The sequence below is a fragment of the Lonchura striata genome, chromosome 10, assembly GCF_046129695.1.
Source record: "Lonchura striata isolate bLonStr1 chromosome 10, bLonStr1.mat, whole genome shotgun sequence".
Classification (NCBI taxonomy): domain Eukaryota; kingdom Metazoa; phylum Chordata; class Aves; order Passeriformes; family Estrildidae; genus Lonchura; species Lonchura striata.
In genome coordinates, this window is record NC_134612.1 from 4659124 (window position 1) to 4681276 (window position 22153).

At 59.1% G+C, this 22153-nt stretch overlaps 1 protein-coding gene across 25 annotated transcripts in view; it reads right to left on the bottom strand.

The window, feature by feature from the left end:
* KIF1A (kinesin family member 1A) overlaps positions 1-22153 on the bottom strand; it is a 46326-nt gene that overhangs the window by 20276 nt on the left and 3897 nt on the right. For 5 of the 25 annotated variants that reach the window (XM_077785577.1, XM_021547055.3, XM_077785578.1 and 2 more), the window contains exons 1-25: positions 20846-21017; positions 15369-15520; positions 11402-11478; positions 11123-11302; positions 10578-10643; positions 10279-10457; positions 9809-9920; positions 9361-9438; positions 8999-9064; positions 8688-8705; positions 8259-8334; positions 8071-8149; positions 7617-7759; positions 5675-5808; positions 5100-5179; positions 4716-4791; positions 2634-2713; positions 2290-2396; positions 1652-1735; positions 1356-1536; positions 1202-1274; positions 861-954; positions 601-749; positions 267-445; positions 42-179 (exon numbers count right to left, since the gene is read on the bottom strand). In XM_077785577.1, coding sequence (XP_077641703.1) covers positions 42-179; positions 267-445; positions 601-749; positions 861-954; positions 1202-1274; positions 1356-1536; positions 1652-1735; positions 2290-2396; positions 2634-2713; positions 4716-4791; positions 5100-5179; positions 5675-5808; positions 7617-7759; positions 8071-8149; positions 8259-8334; positions 8688-8705; positions 8999-9064; positions 9361-9438; positions 9809-9920; positions 10279-10457; positions 10578-10643; positions 11123-11302; positions 11402-11478; positions 15369-15474 — 2555 coding nt within the window. In that variant the 5' untranslated portion in view covers positions 15475-15520; positions 20846-21017. Of the gene's footprint in view, positions 1-41; positions 180-266; positions 446-600; positions 750-860; positions 955-1201; positions 1275-1355; positions 1537-1651; positions 1736-2289; positions 2397-2633; positions 2714-4715; positions 4792-5099; positions 5180-5674; positions 5884-7193; positions 7221-7616; positions 7760-8070; positions 8150-8258; positions 8335-8687; positions 8706-8998; positions 9065-9360; positions 9439-9808; positions 9921-10278; positions 10458-10577; positions 10644-11122; positions 11303-11401; positions 11479-15368; positions 15521-20845; positions 21019-22153 lie in introns of those variants that run through there. The other 20 variants (XM_021547048.3, XM_021547049.3, XM_021547047.3 and 17 more) reach the window with 9 other exon arrangements.

Consider the following 22153-nt stretch of genomic DNA (forward strand, 5'->3'; position numbering starts at 1 on the left):
TGTGCGTCCCAGCCACGCTTCGAAGGAGCCAAAGCGCTCACCTGCCGACCAGCCTGAACCAGGGAAAGCGGTCGTAGAAAGGGTCTCCGCCGGTCACCACATTGTCACAGTCCTCGATGACACTGGAAGGCACTTCTGCTGCTCGGTCATACATCTCACGCATCAGGTCCAGGCGCTGCCTGCGGGCAGAGGGGGTGCCGATGGTGGCAGTGAGACACAGGGCTGTGGGCACCCAAACCCTCCCGGCACAGCCATCTCTCACCTACCTCAGCTTCTCCAGCGTCCAGTAATGTGTCGCCCCGTTCTTCTGGTCCTGCACCTCTACAGCCACGATGGTCCTGGGGAACGGCCGCTTCTCCCGGTCCTTGGCAGCGTCGGGAGGCAGCAGGTCGGGAGGGAGAGGCGAGTACAGCGTGTCCGTGAGGAGCACAAACTGGAACTGGACCTGGAGAGGGGCAGAAGGGGCTGCTGAGACACCTGGGAGGGCAGGAGGCTTCATGTGCAGCCTCTGGTGACCTCTCCTCAGCATTCCTGGCTGCCTGTTCCTGTGGCCTCTGCTGTGGGTGCTCCAGCTAGCCAGCAAGGAGCCCAAGCACCCACCTTCTTTTTCAGCTCCACGCTGATGGCATTGGCTTCCTTGAGGAAGATGGCATTGCCCCAGAGCAGGTCACGGAGGGAGGTGAACTGGTACCACTTCCACTTCCTAAAGGCCCAGAGGGCGAGCTCGAATTCCCGCTCTGTCCATTGCACTGTGGGGACATGGAGGGACAGTCACTCCAGTACTAGGACATCGAGACACAGCTCACTCTTAATGCTCCCACACAAAGCATCAAAACATCATGGTGGCTCCTAGCCCTCACCTTCATCCTCAGGTTCTTCCTCCTCCTCATTTGCCTCAGGGTAATATCTAGAATCCATCTGCTTCTGCAATGCCTCCAGTTTGCTCTCATAGTCCTGGGGAAAACAGGAAGAGAGGTGATGAGACCCACTGGTGTGACCTTCCTCCACGCTGCCACATCACACTCCTCTTCCCTGCAGGAACACAGCCGCCTCCCTCCTCTGGATCAGTGCTCGTGTGACAACTCCAGGAACAACACATTTGCCCTTATTTTCAGAACACAGATCCACCCCACACAAACATCTGCCAGGATTTCAGTCATGCCTGGGCAGCCTAGGAAGGAGCCATGTCCCAGCCACCTACCAGCCTCTGCTGCTCCAGAAGGTAATTTGCCTCTTCCCGTTCCCTCCGGTACTGGTCCTCCAGTTCCTGGAGCCTAGGTGGAAATGGGGAAGGAGAGGATGACCGAGCTGGAAGTGAACATCCAACTCCCCAGCACCTCAGGCCATGCTCTCACCGCTGCTCCATCTCCTGTTTCATGTCGATGCCTTGCTTCTCCAGCAGCTCTCTCTGGGCAAAGGCCCAGTCCACGGGCTCTGCGGGGGTCTCAGCGCACGGGGTCCGCTCGCGCTCCTGCCGAGCCTGCTCGGGGTGGTTGAAGCGGAAGACGTGGCTCTTCCCCATGATGATGCGGTTTCCTGCAGCGATGTGCACGGGGAAAGGTGTAGGGTTAACTGGGACAAGTGCAGGGCTCCCGTGGCAGGGAGGAAGGAGGGTTGGAGCAGCTGTGGTGTGCCAGCCTCAGGAACCCACCTGAGCGCAGGATGCTGGGCTCTGTCACCTTTTTGCCGTTCACGTAGGTGTCAGCACCTTCACAGGGCTCCAGCGTCACTATCACTGTGGAGATGGTGGGAAGGGGAGAGGTGGAAGCACAGGGATGAATCCTGCATGTCCTGCTCCTCTGCTCCAGCAGCCTCAGGAAGGGAGAGCCACCCTAGCCACCACCACCCCGGTGGTGGTACCCACCAGCAGCACCCACCCCGTGGGCAGATAACAGGACTCAGCCAACCTGATGTTAATCAGAGCAGTCCAAGGAAAAAGGGCAGCTGGAGACTGCATGTGGGAGGAGACCAGAGCATCCCCAGGCTCATCTCCCTCAGCCCCTTGACACTCAGGTTCCTGCCATTTTGGGGGATGGATTCTGCGCCACATCTTGAGCAGGGGAATCATCCAGAGTCTGCTCAGCCACCCTTCCCTGATCTCCTCACCTTACTTTCTTCCCACATGCCTTGTGCAAGCTTCCCTCCCATGAGGGATGTAGCTTGACTGGAAGCATTGGTGTAAAGCCCAACTAGTTTGAGGAGGGCAGGACATTCATCTGGGGGCAGGGGCTGAGGACATGCAGAGGGATGTGTCCCCAGGGCAGTGGAGCCCCTCTAGACAAGCAATACCTTCACCACCAGTTTTGGTGTCGCTGCGGAACAGGCAGTGCTCTTCTTTAATGAAGTGCCCGCTGAGAACGATGTCCTGCCTCTTCTCAGCATCTTCCCGGCCAACCCTGCAGGGGAAATCCAGCTCAACTCTCCCTCAAAGCAGCCTCTCCTGACTCTCCCCCCAGCCCCATCCTTGGAGCTGACAGAAGCAACCCTTGGTGCACTGCAAGACCAAAATCTTTGGGGATGCCCTGGGAACAGTGCCCAGTGTGAGGACAGCTGTCACCCCACTGCCCAGTTGGGGGAGTCAGGCACTGGTATATGGACAATGATCCCACCTCTCCATGGGACCTGCCTCTCACCTCGTTATCCCATCCTTGATGTAGTAGAGAAGACACTCGGACATGAGCGGATCCTCATTCAGGTTGACCAAGTGCGGTGTCTGGGAGAGACAGACGAGGAGCCATCCCTGAGTGCCCTGCCCGGGCACTGAGGGTGCTCTGAGGAAGGTGGGAGCTCAGCAGCGCTGCAGGCTGCCCCTGCTCAGGCTCTCCTGCCCTCTGTTATCTGCAGGGTGACACATCCAGACAGGTATTTTTCCAGGGGACTGCAGAGAACATGAGGATCCCTGCTTCCACAAGCTTCCTTGCTTTCCTCCTCACAGGGCTGAGTCCTAGTTAGCCTTCCTCTGGCCACTTTTGAAAATTCATGTTCCAAACAGGCCCAACACAAAGCCAAAACCTTCCCATGGGGAATCCCTGATGTGGCTCAGTCTCCTGGGGCAGGACCCTTCTCGCTTGTGCTGTGTATTTTAGAATCATGGAATGGTTTGGGTTGGAAGGGACATAAAAACACACCTCGTTTCATCCCCCTGCCATGGGTAGGGACATCTTCCATTAGACCAGGTTGTTCCAAATATCACCCAACCTGGCCTTGAACAATTCCATAACAGGGGCACATGCAGCTTCTCTGGGCAACCTGTGCCAGGGCTTAATCACACTCACAGGGAAGAATTTCTTCCTAATACCTAATCTACCCCCGCCCTCTGCCAGGTCAAAAAAGAAGTGCCTGTTTTCCTCCACTGATTGTACACCAGATGATGCATCCAAAAAGAGCAGGTCCCAGAGGTTCATCCAAAAGTAATGCAGACCTGAAGCCCTACCTGCAGGCTGAATTTCACTTTCTGGTCTTCTTCCTAACAGGTCCCTCACAGCCCTTTCTTGCTCTGGGTCACAAACCACTTTGTTCTTGATAGGAGGAAAATTTCTCCCCCAGTCACAGGCCTCTCTGGCCAGAGCCAGCTTAGCTGCTGGAATTACACCTTCAGGGAACAGAGGCAGTCCCAGGAGTATCAGTGGGAGAAGTTCTGAGTTTACCAGACAGAACAGTGGCTGTAAGGAACACCTTATCAGCCTGCTGAGACCCAGCATGCAGAGGGGGCCCCTCACCATGGTGCCACAAGCCTTGGCTGGCAGCAGAAACTCACTGCAAACAGGGCAGCAGAGCTGGAAGTCGAGGGAAAGGTGGGCTCTTCTCCACGATGGCTGGCAGAAGTTGGCTGCAACATTTAACCTCTGGCCCCACTGGACAGACATACGGGGGTTTGAGACCTCCTTCACTTGCAGTTTTTGTCCAGATTTGTAAAGCTGGTGGTGACCTTCCACTGAGCTCCTGGAGCCGTAGCCACACCAACCATGGCACACAGAAGGACAACAAAGTGCAATGCCCATAACAAAATGGAGTTTGCACACTATCAACACTAACTTTCCTCACCAGCCACTGGAGAAGTCAGAAGAGTTTCCACCTGCCAGATAGCTGAAGAGCAAGGAGGCACCAAGACCACCACAGCAATGCCCCACCTCCAAGACCAACCTGCTTTGGGGAATAAACCCCCACGCTTCCTACCCAAAGGTCTGGAGTCCTAACAGGCAGCAGCTGGGACAAGAAACAAAGACAACAGGGTACAAGTTTATCCTAAAAGTCAGTTGGGCCACATAAGGGGAAGGCTGTGAAGTCTTTATCACCACCTGAGCTGGGGACACACAGACTTAAGAGGTTTGGCCAAGCCAAATGCTGCAAGCAATAAAGAGATGGAATATTCGCCCACCCACATTTCTTAGCAAGGACTTGCTGGCTTCAGGGGCAGCAATTTTAAATATCTGAAAGTATGAATTTTTATGAGTTAACACTGAAGTCCAAGAGAGTGATCATCAGGAAATCCCCTCATGAAGGGGGACAGCACGCCAGCAGTGGGGGGTGGACATTTACCCACATATTTCTATCCATGTTTGCACCCAGCAGTTTCAGTGCTGGGATTTCCCCCATAGGTTTCAGAGCCAAGAAAAGGGAAATATATGGGACTGGCCACTGTGACAGACTGGATCAGAAGGAAGCTGCAGGGGTACAAATCAGTCCCCAGGAAGAAGAAAATAGGACGATCCTACCTTTTTAGGAGAAAATACACCCAAGGTGCCTCCATCCTCCCTCATGGCCACTCCCATTTCAGCCAGCAATGCTTCCCTGAAGGAGCAAGAGAAAGAAGTGCCTGTCAAAACTCCATGCACCCCTGGGGCCAGCAGTAGGATGGAAGCCCATGGATTGCAATGCAGGGCTTGCCACAGCTTCATCACAATTCAGGTGGGTTTTTCAGAGCAGCCCACCTCTGTGCAGGCTGACATGGTGGGTACTGGGGTTCCCAGGGGCAACCCAGGGTCCGGCTGGACATTCAAACTGTTTGGCTGCCCCAGGAACTCAAGTGCTCTAACAAAATGCCCAAGAACACCACTTGTCCCATGCCATGCTGCCCCAGCTCCACCCAGCCCACCCACCTCTCCATCCGTATCGCCTCTGTCCTCCGCAGCTTCTCCTCCCACGTCTCGTTCAGCTCTGCAATGATCTTCTCCGTTTCCTGCGCGGGTGGGTTACACAGGGGTCAGGGCAGCACGCCTGGCCACTCTGCCCAGCTCTGCCCAGCGTGCCTCAGCGGGACACTGGCCCCACGTTCAGCCTCGTTTAGACAAGCTGCAGCAGCATCTCACCCCCATCCTTCCATCAGCCCCACCTTGGAAGAGCGAGGCACAAGGACCAGCCTCTCCATTGCCTTGCTGCCAGCCCGCTCCTGCGCCACGCAGCACCAGGAGCGCTCTGCCCAGGACAGAGTGCCCATCCCAAGCCCAAAGCACCTGTCCCACAGGTGCAAGGCAGCACCAGGAAGACCCTACAACACCCAAACCCTCTAAGATTGTCCACGCTGCAAGAGCACATCCGAATATTCCCATGGGGATCACCCTTCATGGAGTCCTAGAAAACACTGAGCCGGGAAGGGAAGGGAAGGGAAGGGAAGGGAAGGGAAGGGAAGGGAAGGGAAGGGAAGGGAAGGGAAGGGAAGGGACCAGCCTCTTACCTTGAGTCTTTCAATTGCCTCTTCACTGCCCGGAGCAAACATGATGCGCTCGTGGAGGCTGGCGACCGAGGCAGCGCGGCTGGACAAGGCAGAGAGGGAGGAAGAGGGGCTGATCCCAGCAATGGCATTGGTCACTGTGGAGAGATTGTCATGGCGCTGACTCAGCTCTGCCCCTCCAGCATCATTATTGTTCTCAAAGTCGGACATATCTACGGGCGCGGAAGGAGGGATGGGCCGGGGAAAGACACACAGACGGGATGACAGAGAGAGACAGAGACAAGAAAAGCTGTTGGGAAAAAAAAAGAGTGGCCGGTGCGTCGAGAAAAAAGCCAGGAATTACAGGAAAATGCACAGGCAACAGCACAGCAGCACAGACAGCGACAGGGCAAGGGCAGGCACTCCCTTCCCCAGCCCGGGCAGCCCCTCAGGGAACAGGGCTGTTTAGTGAAGCAGATGCTGGAAGCAGCCATCCTGGGCTCCCAGGAACACTTTTTTGCAACCTCAGGTCCTGCATCCATCAGGTTTGGGATCAAATATCCTCCCCAAGTACGTGCCACTGTCTCATCCTCTCCATCTCACACAGCCTGTATGGTTTCCCCTGCCCAGATGCCCCAGATTAGCCAGATCTGGGAGCAGAGAATAAGAAGGGAAGGGGATGAGAGGGGTGGCCCTCTGCCCCACAAAAGGTCAGGTAGGCAGCACAGGAGGAATGGCAGGATTGCCTCACAGACTGCTCAAAGGAAGCCCATGGCCTGCTGGAGCAGCACCTTGGCCAGGCAGCCAGAGAATGAGGCCAGGACCACAGGCAGTGGTGCCTGCCAGCTGGCACCCCAGGAGTCAGCTGTGGTGGCTTAGGACCCAGGCACGGGAGATGCTCCTCCAGCCCTGAGGAGTTCTCAGAGCAGTGTGCAAGAGGCCAGCAGGGCACAGGTCAGCAGCTGCAGGATTAGTCACCCATCTCCATTAGCCCACATCCAGGGAAGGTGAGCCAGGAGGGGACAAGCAGGCCCCTGTCTCCTCAGCCTGCTCACCATAGCCCAGCTGCACTGCCTGAACTGGGGTGGGACAGGGCCATGGTGCTTATCCGTGGGCCAAAGCCTCCTGGCCACCACCACCCACCACATCATCAGTAGAGCACCATTCCATCCCACCCAAGGGCCATGCCAGGCTCCAGTCCCAGTGAGACACCAGCAGAAGCAGCAGCAGCAGCAGCAGCAGCGGCAGGAAACATCACAACAGCATGAAGGAGGAGGTCCCCGTGTGGCCTGGGCCTTTGGCATGGCCAAGTGGGAGAACACTGGTCCCTTCAGCCCCGGCCCAAGCCCAGGTGCTAACCACGACTCTGGCACCACCCCCTGTGCCAGCTTGCTGAGGATGGGCAGCCTGCAGGCACACACCACTCCACCAGCAGGGCTGGCTGCAGGAGCCCTCCCCATGCTGCACGGGTGCCCCTGGGCACAGCCTAGATCTCCAAAAAGCCGTGAAGCAACAGAGAGTACCAGTGATGGGGAATACACACATTTGGATCCTCCCGCAGCAGGATGGGCTAAGAGAGAAAGAGAGGGCAGGGAGTGGGGGTGAGACAGAGAGAACAGAACAAGAGGGGCTTCATCTCAGTAGGATATCAGACAGCACGGGGAGGGGAGCCCATGGGCATGTGCAGTCCCAGTAACACCTTCCTGGCACCTCTGCTGGGTGCTGGATGCTGAAGATGGTGGGTGGAAGGGAAGAAGGGAAGGTTTGCCGGGCAGAAAGCAGCTCCCCCTGCGACAGGAGGGGGTGGGGGGCTGTGAGCATGCGTGCAGGGGCTCACCAGAGGCAGCACGGATGCTGCTGTGGGGCAGGGCAGCAGGGTGCAGGGAGGCTGTGGGGACATCAGGCCAGCAGGACCCCAGCCCATCGCTGCCTGGAGCCACTGGCAGAGAGCAACCATGGTACCTACTGTCAATGATGTCCCCGAGGCCCTGGGCGTAGAGAAGGTCACGCAGACGGGCCACCTCGTCCTTCAGCTCCCGGATGAGCTTGTTGTTGGGGTCCTCGTTGATGACAGCATTGCAGCGGATCTGCTTGGCACGGTCAGCATACCTAGGGAAGGGCAGGGTCTTGAACACAAGAACAGGGGCAGGGTCTTGAACAACACAAGAACAGGGGCAGGGTTTTGAACAACACAAGAACAGGGGCAAAACCTCAGCTGCTGGGCAAGCAAGAGTGTTGCAGAGCGCCTCCAGTAAGAAGGATCCCAGTGCCAGGACAATCCTTTGGTTGCAGGCTCCCTCCACGTACACCCCCAACCAGGGACACCACAGAGGTGGGGAGAGCATGTGGCAGTGCCTGGGCCTCTGACAACCTCCCCAGTTCTTGCTCACTGCAGGGAGAACAAGGGCATCTCTTCCTACCTGAGGGTGCTGAGGGTCTCATCGTAGTTGATGTCAGCAGGACTGAGAGCAGCCACCATGGCAGTTCTGGAGTTGCCTCCTGCCCAGTAAGACAGACCCATGAGGGAGATGCTGGTCCTCGTGCCCCCTGTCACACCCTGCTTGGCAGCCACGCCCTTCACCAGACCACCCCCCAAACCTGTCCTCACCCAGGTTCTCCCGCAGCAGCCAGGTGAGCACCGAGTCTCGGTAGGGGATGAAATCAGTCTTCTTCTTCTTTTTGTTCTGGGGAATGGAGAGCACAGGGAAGGGCTGTCAAGCTGCCTGCTCTCCTCAAAGGTGACAGCTGGTCCCCAGCCATGGGGACTTGGAGCAGGATGGCAACCTTGGGCATCTTTTCCCTGGTCCACAGGTCCTGCCTGTGAAATGCCCTGAGCTGGGAGGGTTGTTTAAGGCTGGCTACTGAGAGCCCCAGAGGGAGGAGGGAGGAGGAGGCTGAAGATCCTGCCAAGTCCCAGGAGAAGAATGGCTCAAGTCCAGGCACAGTCTCACTCCCAAACCACCCTGCAACCCACTCCCACCACTCCCACTGTGCTCAAAACCAGAGCCCCCCCTCCCCATCCGGCCCGGGCACCTACCTTGTTTGGCCCCGAGTCCTGCAAAGGAAATGGAGAGACTGTTTAGGGGAGCTGCATTTTTCCTTGGCACCCACCAGAGATCCCTGGCCCTCAAGTAGAGAGTGCCACAGGTCCCCATGCAGACGATATCTTCACCAGCCCAGCTTGTCCCAGCTACAGGACAGCTTGGGATGTGTCTGCCCACCCCTTGGAGCTGGGATGCTCCATCCCGCGGAGCTGGGATGCCCCATCCCTCAAAGCTGAGCCCAGCCCTGCTGGCCCGAGCCCATTTCCCCCTGGTGCTGCTGTTTGTCTGTTCTCCAGCTACCTACCATTTCTGCCAGGGCAGAGATGACTTTCCCCAGAGTGGTCAAGGACTTGTTGATGTTTGCTCCTTCCTGGTTAAAAGAGGAAATGCTCAGGCCCCATTTCAGAGCCACATTAAAGCCCAGGAGAAAATGAGGAATATCCAGTATGGTGTGGGCAAGGAGCAGCTGGTCTTACTGGGTAACCAGCACCCCCCAGCTGGAACTCACGGACCCCAGTGAAACCAGGGTCACTGGGCAGCTTTCAAACACAAGGATTTTGGCAGTGCAGTGGGCAAAGAACCAGACAAGGAAAGGAGATGTTTTGGAGATGAGGGAGGAGGCCATGATGTCCCACCAGCAGAAGGGGACCTCAGGTCAGCTCTCACCTTTAGCCTTGTGCCCTTGGCACCTGTGGAATCAGCTCGCTCACTCCCAGCCAGGTCCACCAAGCTGATTTTGCTGACCTGCAGGCAGAGGGGAGGCTGTCAGCCCTGTGGGCACAGCAAACCCAGCACGAAGCTAAAACCTCTTGCAGGGTGACACTGTTCTGAGGGCAGCAGTGGGCTGCTCTGCAGGGTCATCCTTGCAGGAGTTGCTCAGGAGCAGGGCTAATATCCTTGCAGGCAGGGCTGAAGGGCACCAGCTGCCAAATATTCTGCGCAGGGGTCAGTCCCTCAAGGGACCATGAGCCTAGAATGTGACTGGGACTTATCTCCCTCCTGCTCCAATCCTCCACCAGGCTGCACCACCTTGCCCCAAGTGCTGATGAAAGGGCATGGAAGTCCTTCCTGGATCCATGAGGGCTCCCCTGAGTCCTCCAGGCCCTGCTCTTACCTTCTCAGTGGTGATGTCTGTCTCGGCATCGTGCCGCTTCTGCGTGAAGATGATGTTGAACACGGCGTGGGAGCGGCTGCTGGTCTCATTCATGTTGGTAGCAGCCACTGTGCTGCAGGGAGAGTAGGACAGGGAGGTGTGACACCCTGTGAGGGACCCTGGAGTGGCTGGTGACAGGGCCAGGGCTCATGCCAGGACAGGGCACACGGTGGAAGGCAAGTCTGGAGAGTAAGAGGGGGCTCTGGGAGAAGATGTGCATGAGTTCAGGCTTCTTCCTGCTGTCTCCAGTGCACTTGGAAAGCAGGAGGAAAGTGAGGTGAAAGCAAGTGGGAGTACCCAACACTCAGCGAGGAGGGGACTGCCACTTCCAGAGCAGCTGGACTGGCAAAGTAAGGCAGTGAAGCAGGAGCTTATCTAGAAGTGACTGCAAGCTTCCCAAACCCTGCCCATCTCCTCCTTCTCCAACTCACCGGGCTTTGTTCCCAGAGTCCATAAGGTCCTGGATGTCATTGTAGGAGGTCACAGCCAGCTTGGAAAGGTCCTCAACATATGGACCCATAAGGGGATGCTCCCTCACCCGCAGGTTCCCCTTGTTCTTGGGGTTCAGCAGGTCCCTCACGCGTTCGCAGTAGATCTCCATGTAGCTCACCTAGAGTAGAGGGCACGGGCAGAGCGAGCAGGGTGACCCCAAAGAGGGCTCTGCACACTGGCACAACCTGTGGAGCCAGGGGGGAGGCCAGAAGGGGCTGGCAGGCAGAGGGGTGCCTACCTCCACGGAATAGGACATGTTGTCATTGGTGGTGTCGTTGATGCGGGAGAAGAGGTCCTCGCACAGCTGCGGACACAAGAGAGAGGCTCAGCCCCCCGCCAGCAGGATGCTCCTGCCTGGGGTGCCCAGGATACAGGGATTTCTACCTTTTCACCCCAAAAACCAGCCAATGAGTGCTGGAATGGCTCCTGGGGAGCTGGCAGAACCGCCCCCCGCCCACGCTGACATGGAGAATCAGCATCCCCAGAGCCCCGCCGTGTCCTGCCGGGCCAGCATGCAGCAGCTCAGCACTTGGGCCACTGTTGCTCACGTCCACTGGCCCTGTGTGGCCAGACCATAGTCTATCCAGTCCTGGAGAGCCTGGATGACCCTCCTTGACCCCCTCCTGGTGGAGCCATGCCAGCTCATTGTCACAGCAGCACTAGATTAGACTTTGGCAAAACCCGGCCTCACTCCCACCCTGCTGCCCTCTTTCCTCCCAGCTCTGCCTTTCCTTTGGGCACCCCTTTGGGACGAGGGGGACAGGTGGTTTTCCCCAGGCATACCTGTGGGATGATGCCTTGCTGGTCCTTCTCCTGCTTGCCCATCATGGTGTAGGATTTTCCAGCTCCTGTCTGCCCGTAGGCGAAGATGCACACATTGTAGCCTTCAAAGGCGTGCTGCAGCATCTCCTCTCCAATGTCCCGGTACACTTGCTTCTGGGATGCATAGTTGATGTCTGCAGGCTGCACAGAGGAGGGGGACGTGGAGAAATTTGGCAAGGAGGACCTCCTGCCTCTCCCCAGCCCAGCCTTCAAGGTGGGCTCAGGCCTCCCAGTGCTTACCGTAGTGTGGGACCAGTAGGAATAGTCAAAGCTGAAGCTTTTTGGTGTCTCTTTGGGCTGTTTTGGGTTCAGGATAGCTGGGGACAAACAGATGGAACATGAGGCCACCAGCCACCCATGGTACCCCTGCCTCACCCCCCTCTCCCCCCGTCCATGTGGGAGGGATGAAGGGTGATGGGTTTCAGTCCAAAACAGTCCTGGAAGGTGGACTGGGAATCTTCCAGCATTGCAAATGGGTCCAGAACCCCCAAACCCCACCTCTGAAAGCAGAGGAGGTGGGTGCCATGGCCAACAGAGCCCAGGGAACAGGGCAGAGCCTTGCCCAAACATCCTGCTGGACACATGAAGGGGACACAGCTCCTTCCCTCAGGTTCCCTCCTGCTGTGGCAGCTGCCCATGGGAGCCCAGCACTGGCACGGGAGGGTCACAGCCTTCCTCCCCTCACAGCTGGGGCAGCGTGTCCGAAACTGGGGTGGGAGCAGCTGCAACCCTGGGGGCTCCCCTAGAGCCCCTCTGGCCCCTGCCTCCCCACTGCCAGCCCCAGCAGGGTGATTAATGCCTCGTGTCACACCACCACAGAAACAGGAGCCTGCTTTTGTCATCCCCTGATGAAAAGGACGTTGCTATGGAAATTGGAGACTGCATCACCGCTCTTCCTCATGCCATGTTTTTTTTTCCTCCTGTAGAGCATTTACCATGTGGCTTTTTTCCGAAACAGATGCATCAGAAGAAACCCAAAGCAGCGGGTAATCACGAGGTTCAGCCACCAGCCATGTCAGGTGACAATGAAGTGACATTGAGGCCTGCACAGCACAGTGCCCGTGCCCACTGCCAACACCAAGGATGGAGAAGCCACAAGCCCTGAGCTTTCTCCATCCCAGCCTGCTCTGCCCTTCAGTCAGCCAGGGCTCAAACCCACTCCCAGCTCCAGCTGGGCCCTCCTGGGCAGCCCCAGGCACGGTGCAGCTCAGTGCCAAGGTCTCTGATGGCCAGATGTGTAGTGTTACACACAGAGATGCTTTCTGCTCTAAATCCCTCCTCCAGCACCACAATGGACATGCCTTCTACTCCCACAGAAAGGGTCCACCACTCCTGACCTGAGAACAGCCCAGCACAACAGCGAGGCAGGCTGGGGAAGGGTGGCAAGTGGGGTCAGGACCCAGCCCCGACCACAAAACCACAGCCTGGTGCTTCTGAGATGCTCCTTAGCACGGACAGAACCCAGCTCTGGCAGCAGAGAGGGGCTGGCACGGGCTCCCTGCCTGCCTACCTGCTGCAGGCAGCCTGGCTTTGGAGCTCTGCATTCCAGGCACACTGACTACCAGGGAAAGGGCTGGGAAGTACCAGCTGGCGATCCTGCAGCAGCAAACAGGGGTGTGGAGGCCCCTGGATGAGCAGCTCTTTGGTGGGCAGCATGGGCAGCCACGGTTCCTGACCCCTGCCACTGCCTGGGTGTTGTGCTGAGGGCATTGTGAAGAGAAGCAGGAGTGGAGGCCATGCAAGGAGTGGGATGGAGCATCTCTGCTGGCTCCTGGTGCTCAGCCTGGCAGCTCCACCGTGCCACCCGGTCACCAGGTGCGTCTCTGCCCCGCAGAGGTGACGCTGGGCCCAGCAAACGGGAGCACAGCTGAGCTGTGGAGCGGGGATGGAGCCACACGAGGCGCCTGTTCTGCATCCCAGTGCCAGCCCATGCTGGGCACAGGGCACAGAAGCAGCCGGGGATGGCACCACACAGCTCCAGGCATCCCAGCTGCAGCTGCCCAGCTGGCATGGGAAACCAGAGACTGGGACACAGGGGAGAAGGGAGCATCCCAAGTGAAGGCATCTCCTGTCCTGAGCTGAAACACTCTTCCCATGCCCCTGCCATTCCCATTTATTTGCCTGCAGGCAGATGGATGCTGCTGGTGGAATTTTTCCTTTCCTGTGACCAGGCATGTAGGACTTCTGCAAAAGATTCATGCTCTGGGCCATTGGGATTCAAAAGGCAAGGAGGGGATGTGGAGGTGAAGACAAACATGGAGACAAGGGGGCAAGAAGGAGGAAAACATCTGGAGATGTCCCACTCCTTGCCCTGAAGCAGCAGCATGAGTGGGCAGGCACGAAGCAGGAGAAAGCCCAGAACCACATCAGAGAAAAGAATCACCAGGTTTCAAAGGCAGCAGAGGCACAGCTCTAGACAGAGAGCATGAACGGGATCAAAGCCAGGGGTCTCCTCTGCACCACCCTGGTGGGAGCCAGCAGGAGAGGGGCCAGGAGCCTTGGTGCCCGGGATGGTGCCCACAGGGTGCAGGACACCCCAGGAACAGAGCAGCAGGGTTGGAGAGCAGGTGGTGGCTGTGGCAGCTGGAAGTTTGCAGGTGAAAGGACAGCAGGGAAAGGCTGAGATCCCTTCCCACCCTGGGCCCCACTGCCTCCCATGGGGCTCGATGCTTTAGGCAGAAGAACCCGCCTCCCTGCCCCAGCACAGGCAAATGTCCCTGCAAATAATCCTGGGAAGGGGAAAACTTGCTCTTACTCCCCTCAAACATGATGATCTTTGGCTTCTCTGCCAGGAGCTGGGGGGATTGAGACAGTCCTGCTCTGCTGGCATCCTCCTGCCTCCACCACCCACGGCAGCAGCAGCCTTCTGAGCCCCCACATTTGCTCCCCAGCCCCCTGGCCAAGAGGATTAGCCAGTGGTTTGTCCATTCATGGAGAAAATCCTCCCTGTCAGCAAAGGGCTCCTGCCTGCAGCCCTGCTGCCCTCCCTGTGCAGACAGAGGCACGGCTGGAGGGGTGGGGGCACAGCCAGGGTGTGCAGGGTGCACGGGGGCAGACAGCTCTGAACAAACACAGCCATAGTGCAGGTGGGGGATGCCTGATGCTCTTGACTGGGACTGGGGCACGACAGAGCCCCCCCACCCATCAGAACCACAATGGGGAACATCTGCCCTACTTATTGCCTGGCCCTGGGCAGGTGGGAAACCCCTGCATGGACATGAGGGCAGAAGCTCTGCACCCCAGGCAGATGGAGAATCCCTGTCCAGCCACGAAGGGATTGAACCCCCGCAGGATGCCAGAGGCCAGCAGGTGCTGCCCCACAGAGCCGCTCCCTAGGCCTGGGGTGGCCAGTGGGGTCCCAGAGTCACCCTGCACCCTTGGGTGCCATCCTCTCCCCAGCAGCAGGGTTGTCATAGCAGCCTGCACGGCGGGGGTGGCTGGCACCGGTGTCTCACCCACCGCCGGTGACGCAGGCAGCCCCAGGCGGGCGGGCAGGGAGTTATTTTAGACACTGCCCCATCTGGAGGCTTCCAGAGCCAAAGAGGAGGGGTTTGACTGCCATTCCCACACCCTACTGCCAGCAGCTGTTATTTAAAGAGGGGCTGACAGGCTCCCGACAGGACATACAGCCCCAAGCCTCCAGGCTACACCCTCCACCCTGAGCACACCATTCCCTCGGCAAACCCTCCTCCCACCCTCCCTCCATCCTGCTGCTGCTGCTGCATCTCCAAAAGCCCCAGAGAAGCAGGGATGGGTCCTGGCACGCTGCAGTGAGTGGTACCTGGCCAGGCAGTCAAAAACCACTTGCTGGCCCACAAACAGCTCCAAGGCCAGGTTGGACGTGGAAGAGCCTGATCTACAGTGGAAGGTTGGAACGAGATCATCTTTAACGTCCTTTCCAAAAAAAACCATCCTGTGATTCTGTGATTCCTCCCTCATTGCCCACTGGGGAATACTGCCCCTTTCACTGTCACCAAAATCCAAGGGCTCAGTGCCATGGCGATCCCAGCACTGCCATTCCAACAGCAGGACTGCATTTCTCCATGGAAAGCTGCCATCCTCCCCACATCTCCTCCTCCAAACCACTGGAGATGCTTCAGGCATCCTCGCCACAGATCCCCACAGGCCAGCGCTTGCTGCTGTGACCACAGCACACGTGCTCCTTCCCAGGCAGCAGCCAAAGCCCCCCAGCCCCTGAGGCACTCACTGGTGGTGCTTCCCGACATCTGGATGATGCATTTGGACTCCCGGCTCATCTCCCGGGAGTTGAAGGGCCGGACGCGCACTGCCACCTTCACTGACGCTCCCGCCATGGCGCCGGCCGCACCTGCCTCCCGCCGGGGGGGAGCAGCGGCTGTCCTGCAGAATGGAACAAAAGGGGGTTAGGGAAACTTGCATCCCAATCCACATCTCGCAACTGTGCCGGATGAACTGTGCAAGGAAACCTGCTGGGAGCGCTGCTTTCTGCCTGAAAGATGGCATTTTGTTTCATACCTCGATCTGCCCTCATTTTACCTCTCCCTTCTCCCTGTCCTACCTCCGGTCAGGACCCCCAGCTCAGTTCCAGGAGCCATCCCTGCCCTTACCCTGGGGCAGCACTGGAGCCTCCATCACCCTGCAGCATCCCTTGGCGGGCACCAACAGCAGCAGCACCAGCACAGCCCCCAAGGAGCAGCTTTTTCATCCCAGGGTGCCAATGGCAGCGAGCAGGTGCCCCCCAGTCTGCAAGAAAGGTCCCTGCCTGTTACCCGAGCCTCCTGCCTCCACTCCAAGCCCAGCAAAGCAGGGACTGGGCAGCAGGACAGAGTGGGGAGGGAGGGAGGGAAGCATGGCATTCCATTGAGAACAGAGGCGGTGGCTGAACACAGCCAGGGCATGCGCCTCCCATTCAGCTCCCACAAAGCAGAGGTGCAGCATCAGCACCAGCAGCCCTTCCTGGCAAGCCAGTGGCCATTGCAGTCAGCTGAACTTCCCAGTTTACTGTTATATTTCCAGTCCTTTTGCTCAAAAATGATTAACTGCAAATCTCACAAGACACAACAAACCCTCACCAACATGTCCCAGAGCAGTTGTCCATCCCAGCACTGATGCCCAGGTGCTCTGCACCATTCCCACCTTCCCTCAGCTGCAGTTAAGCCTCATGAGCACTGCCCAGAAAATTATACTGGGATCCTTCCTCTGTTTGCTGCATCCTTCAGGATCCTTCTGGACCTGACAAATCCCTTTCTGCCTTCTAACATCAATCCCTTTTCCTGCCTTCCATACTCCCCATGCTGAGCTAGGCGGTGAAAATGGAGCACAGGACCCCTCAGAAAATGGGCAGGAACCGCTCCTCTGGCAACCCACCTGCAAGGGGATGTGTGAATTCCCTAACGCTTTCCAAGCCTGGGTTTTGCCAGCAGGATATTTGCTCCGGGAGGGAGGAGATCAGGGAGAAATGAGATCCTTAGTGAGCACCAGCACAGCTCTGGTTACACGGGCCATGACCAGAAGGAAGTGGAACAGTAAGGAGGGATCTTGAACATGAGATGTGTTTTCCCATAGTGGAAATGAAAAATTCAGGAGAATTTGTGGAAAAGGGGGGGACAAAGGGAAGAAGAAAAACAAATCCACAGAATAGAAAGTATCCCAAGAGAAGGGGATGGCTTTAAAGCTACCTGAGGTCTGACAGCTGTGGTTTGATTTCCAAGGGGGTGAGAGGAAACCATAGACACAGTGGAAAAATTTGCATCAAGAAAGTGTTACAAGCTTGGCACTGCCTTTCAGAAACCCTTTGCCTATTTTATAAGTGAGCTGGCATGTCCAACAGCATTCAGAGGACAAAGCTGCTTCTGTTGGAGTTCCCAAGCCCTCCTCTTATCTTCCCACTGGGATGGCTCCGGAGCTCCCACTGTGCTCAGCCAGTGATCACACCCATAAATCCCAGAGTTCAAGCATTTGGTCTCAGGCTTTCTTGAGCTTGGATTATTTTAAGCAGGTGTTTAACACCACCCTTGAGTCCCTAAGCCAGGAAGTGGGCTGCTGCCTCCCTATGGCCTCCACCTCCCCACCCAGATGGGGGAAAGGAAAAATTAAACAGAAATGCTTGCCAAAGGGGAATGAAGGAGTTGTCTTCCCATTAAAATGATTGGATATATTCCCATGTGGAAGGGCTGCATCTTCATTAGGCCAACAGCTTGAGCTGCTCCACCCTGTGGCACCCACCGCTGAAGGACAATGGATTCATCCCCAGGCCAAATCCCATCTGCACCTGACAACTGCCCATGTCAAACATTTCCCTCTCCTCCCATATCAAGGCAGCTCCCTTCTCCCATCTCTGCAGCCTCCCTACCTACCAGGGCTCTGAAGAGGTGGGTCAGGTCCCTGGACTCCTGCCCCCTGCACAGCCCCAGAATAGCAAAACCCATCAGTGAGCCCATCAGGACTGCCTGCTGCCTGCCACGGGCCACCTCAGCCCCTCCTCTTATCCCCTCCCACCCCTGTGCCTTTCCCAGCCACTCCAGCCCCATCACTTCCCACAAAGAAACTCCGGTTTCTCCTTTTAACCACTTTTCCACGTGCCTCATCCTGCTGTGCACCTCCCATTGATGCTGCTTTCCTTTCTTTGCCTTCTTCTGCCCTCTCAGCCCCACACCCCGTGGGGTCATGGGACCATTGCTGGCCGTGAGAACTTCCCTCCTGGCCAGCAGGACCTTTTCTCTCTCCCTGCCATCCACAGGCTACATCCCAGTGTATTCCCATCTGGCTGTCCTTGCCCAGCTGTGTGAGCTCCCCTCCTGGCCAGTATTCCCTGCTGCAGAGTCCCAGTTCCATTTTCCGTTCATCCATTTCTCTCAGCTTCCTTGGTGGGCAATGCACTGCTTCCCTCTGCTCCTCTGCAGCTCTCCCGTTCCATCCCCGCCACAGCAGCACAAGGACCCCAGGTGGCATCGTGTGCCCTTGGGGAGCACCAGCACACGCTGACCCAGCTGCTTCTCAGCCTCCTTTCCTTCCCCTGACTCACTTCCGTGGCTCAGCTGCAGGGAGGAGGAATTCACGCACCCATGGCATCAGTGCCCGTGGGTACTCAGCATCCTGCAGAGAGGGGGGCCAGGCTGCAGGGCAGGGCCAGGCAGCCCCCCCAGCCTGTGGGCAGCTCCAGCCCGGCCAGCTCACTCTGCCTGGGGACAGCCAGGGCAGCCACCGCCTGCTCAATCTGCTGCCATCGAGAGAAATTCGATAAGGCACGAGCAGCCCTTGGCTGGGAGCGTGCCAGCACCAAAGCCCGGCTCCCTGTTCCCTCCCTGCCCCCCACAGGGCTGCCCTGCTCACAAGGGAGGCTGCAAGGAGGAACAGCCAAGTCCCTGGGGCCAGGGGGAACATCTGACCTGCCCCCAGTTCTGCAGGGCATCTCTTCCCCCACTTCCCTGCTGGCTCTGCCCATCCCTGTGACACGCCAGTCACCCCCAGTGAGGAGCAAAAGGCCTGGAGAGCCATGATTAACTGGATCAGCTAAGATTAATTGGGCAGAGATTAGCTAATGAAACCGCTCTTAAGTCCAGGGGCTACCAACTGGCAGCCTCTCCTGCTGAGAGGTGACCAACAGGAGAGAGCATTGTCCCCAGGTGCCACCAACCAGCAAGCTCTTCCCCAAAGGAGGCTAAGGAACGTGCTGTGCTGCTGGTCCCCCAGCTCCAGCAGATGAGGAGCTGCCTGCACCCAGGGAAATCCAAGGTGAGTTTCCCTTTGTCTGCACACATCCAGCCCCACGAGGGTGGACGCCCCGGTGCAGTGAGGGTTTGGCTGCACCGGTGCATTCTCAGCAGCTGCCAGCCTTTGTTGTGGTGAGCCCTTCCCCTGCACCCTTTGTTGGGGCCCCCCAGCTCTGAGTGGGACCACGAGACTCTGTCCTGCCTCTAGGGCAGCAGGGAACACGTTGCTGGATGACATGGCACCATCAGTGCCTGCCAGCCAAGCTCCTCACCCACCTCCCGCCCCACACAGGACAAGGGGCCATGACGGTGCAGTTTTCTCCAGAGCAGCACCTGCAGGCAGGGAAGCAGCTCAAAGGACAGCCCAGGACAAGGGCAAATGCCCCCCACTCTCAGAGGAAAGCCAGCCCCTGCTTCCCCAGTGCCACCACAGGCACCCTGCCCCGTGCCTCCTGACCTCCTGCCCACCCCAGCAGGGGACACAAGCCCAAGGCAGAGTTTGCACCTCCCTGAGAATTTCCATGTGGATTCAGTTTACAAGTAGAAAATACAAGGACATGGGTGAGGGGTTCTGCTTCCCATCTCTGCTGCAAAGTAACCCCACCCCCCATCCCTGCTCCCTCCATCCTCTCTTCCAGACACGCCAACCCAAAGCAGGGAAAAGATGCACAAAAAAGGCAGTGAGCTCCGGTGGATGCCCAGCATTGGTGGGCATGGAGAAGGGTAGCCAGGGAGGGGGCAGCAAACAGATCCTCACACGACCCAGGGCTTGAGGGGCTGCAGCTCTTGCCACATGCAGGGAGGTGGAGGGTGGTGGCAGCATCTTCGCCAGCGCCAGCTGCCACCTCCCAGACAAAATGGAGGTCAGCAGCAGCATGCCGAGATGGTAGAGCCACCACACCCCTGGCCATCCCCAGGGGAGGGGGAGGGTCTGCTACCTCCCTGCCCCCCAGTGCCACAGAGGCCACCTGCGTGGGGCTGCTCTGGGCGCTGGGACAGAAGGGTGCCCGGCTGTGGGCTGGTACGGGAGATGCTCGGCTGGTCCCTTGTCCTCCCCGAGCCCTGATGCTGTCGCATGGGACCTGAGCAGGCAGGAGCCCGGCTCACACGGGGTCTGCGGGATCTAGGGGAGGGGTCCCTGCCCCGTGAGGGGGAGGAGGAGGAGGGGGAGGGGGAGAAGGAAGCAGAGGAGTAAGACAATAGGGCAGGTGCAGGGCTGCTCCGTGCGAGCCTCGTGACCAAGCATGAGCTCTGCACTAGCCCGGCACCCCGGGACCTGCCCCTTCAACAGCGAGCAGCCGCTGCACCGGCCCGCAGTGACATGGCGGCCCTTGTCCAGCCACTCCACGGTGCAAGGTCACCGTCAGCTGCTCGTCCTTGGGGGCCAAGAGCAGCCTTAGCATCGCAGCATCCTTGCCAGCTAGCCGCGGCGAGAGCCCCAGGTGGGGCATCCACCACTCCCTCCAGCGCTGCTGTCTAAGTCTGAAGCATTATGATGGTGATGACGCAAGATGGCTCAGCAGCATCACCACAGCCATCTGCCCTGGAGGGAAGAGCAGGGGTGGCTCTGGGGTGACAAGGGGTCCCCCGCCATGGGCTGCGGGGATAGCATCCTTCCCCTTCGCACCCTGGCTGGGGCCGGGGCGGCAGAGGCGTCTCCCGGTCCGCAGGCACCCCCCGCCGCACCCCGGCTGGATCCTTCTGGAAGATGGGGCGGCACCCGGCGGTCACCGCGCTGGGGACCCGAGGGCAGCTTCCCCACACCCACAACTTCCAGCATCGGGGGGCTCCGCGAAATGGCCACCGGCCGCAGCCCCCCCGCCCCGCCGGACCCTCGGGGATGCGCATCCCGCTCCCGCCCGCCACGCCTCGTCCCCGCCGGGGCCACGAGGGGCGGCTCCGCCACCCCGGAGCGGCGCCGGTTCCCCCGCGGCCAGCGCCCCGGGGGGCGCGGCGGGGCTGCCCCGGGCTGCGCGATGCCGCCCGCTCCTACCTGTGATGCCCGCGGCCGTGGCCGCGGCCGGTTCGGAGGGGCGCGGCGCTCAGCCGTGGGCGGGGGGCGCCGGCATGAGGCCGAGCCGCGCGGTGCGATGCGGTGCCGGTGCCGGTGCCGGTGCCGGTGCGGGTGCCGGTGCCGGTGCCGGTGCCGGTGCCGGTGCCGGTGCCGGTGCCGGTGCCGGTGCCGGCGCCGGTGCGGGTGGCAGCGGCCCCGCCCCTGCGGTCCCCGCCCCACGCGCTGGTTGGCGGCCGCCGCCGCCCGGAGGGGGACGCGGGGACCGGGAGCGCGCGCTCGGGGATGGAGCGGTGACGTCAGCGCATCCCCCGGCCCCGGCCGCGCTGCGGAGCCGCCGCAGGGGCGGGGCGGGGCGGGGCGGGACGGGGCGGGCTCGGCAGATGTCGCCTGGCAACCGGCACCGGCCCGGTGGTACCCCGGTGCCCCGGTACCCGGTCCGGACACCGCTCCCCCTGTTTTCCGGCGCAGTGTTCCGAGGAGCGGCGCTGGGCAGCGCTTCCCGTGCCCCGGTCCCGAGCCCCCGCCCGCCGCCCGGGGCACGGCCGCTCCTGCCCGTCTGCGCCCGGAATCCAGAGCCTGCGCGGAAAGCGGATTATTCCTTCGCTGCCAGCTGTTTCCAGCAGCACGGCCACCCTCGCCCCACGGCAGCCGCGAAGCCACGCGTCCCCTCCCCGCCCCAGCCATGCCCCAAATCTCCCTAGAGGACAGGGAGATCTTCTTCATCCGATATGTCGTCATCGCTTTGGTGGGATGATGGCTGGGCAGCAGTCCCTATGCTGACTGTGGCTTCCATCGGCCATGCGGGATCAAACTCATCTGCCCCCAGCTCCTCTCAGTGGTGCAGATGTGCTCTCACCTGGCACTGTTGCTGGCCCCGTGCCTCTGTCTGGTATGTCTTCAGCAGCGGCCACTGGTGCCAGTTCTGCCGGGTGGGAATTCTCATCCCTGTGCTCACCCCTGTTCTCATCCCTAGCCAAAGCTTTGCTCACTGAGGGGCTCCTTTGAGCAGAGACCCACTCATGGATCTGCTAAAGCTGGCAGCAGGCAGCTTATTTGCATTTCAGGGTGTGGATGGCAGAGAATGTGGCTGAAGTGAGGCGCAGGGCAATGTGCTGTGGGTACACACAGCAGGTAACAGAATATCGACCCCACGTGGGGCCTGTGGCACCCTCAGGACACATTGGGATGCTCATGGTCCAGCTGTGCCTGCAAGAGCGCAGCTCGCTGTGGCAACGACTGTGTCCATGTTCCAGTCCACAGCCCTGGTGCACATCAGTCCAGTGGCCA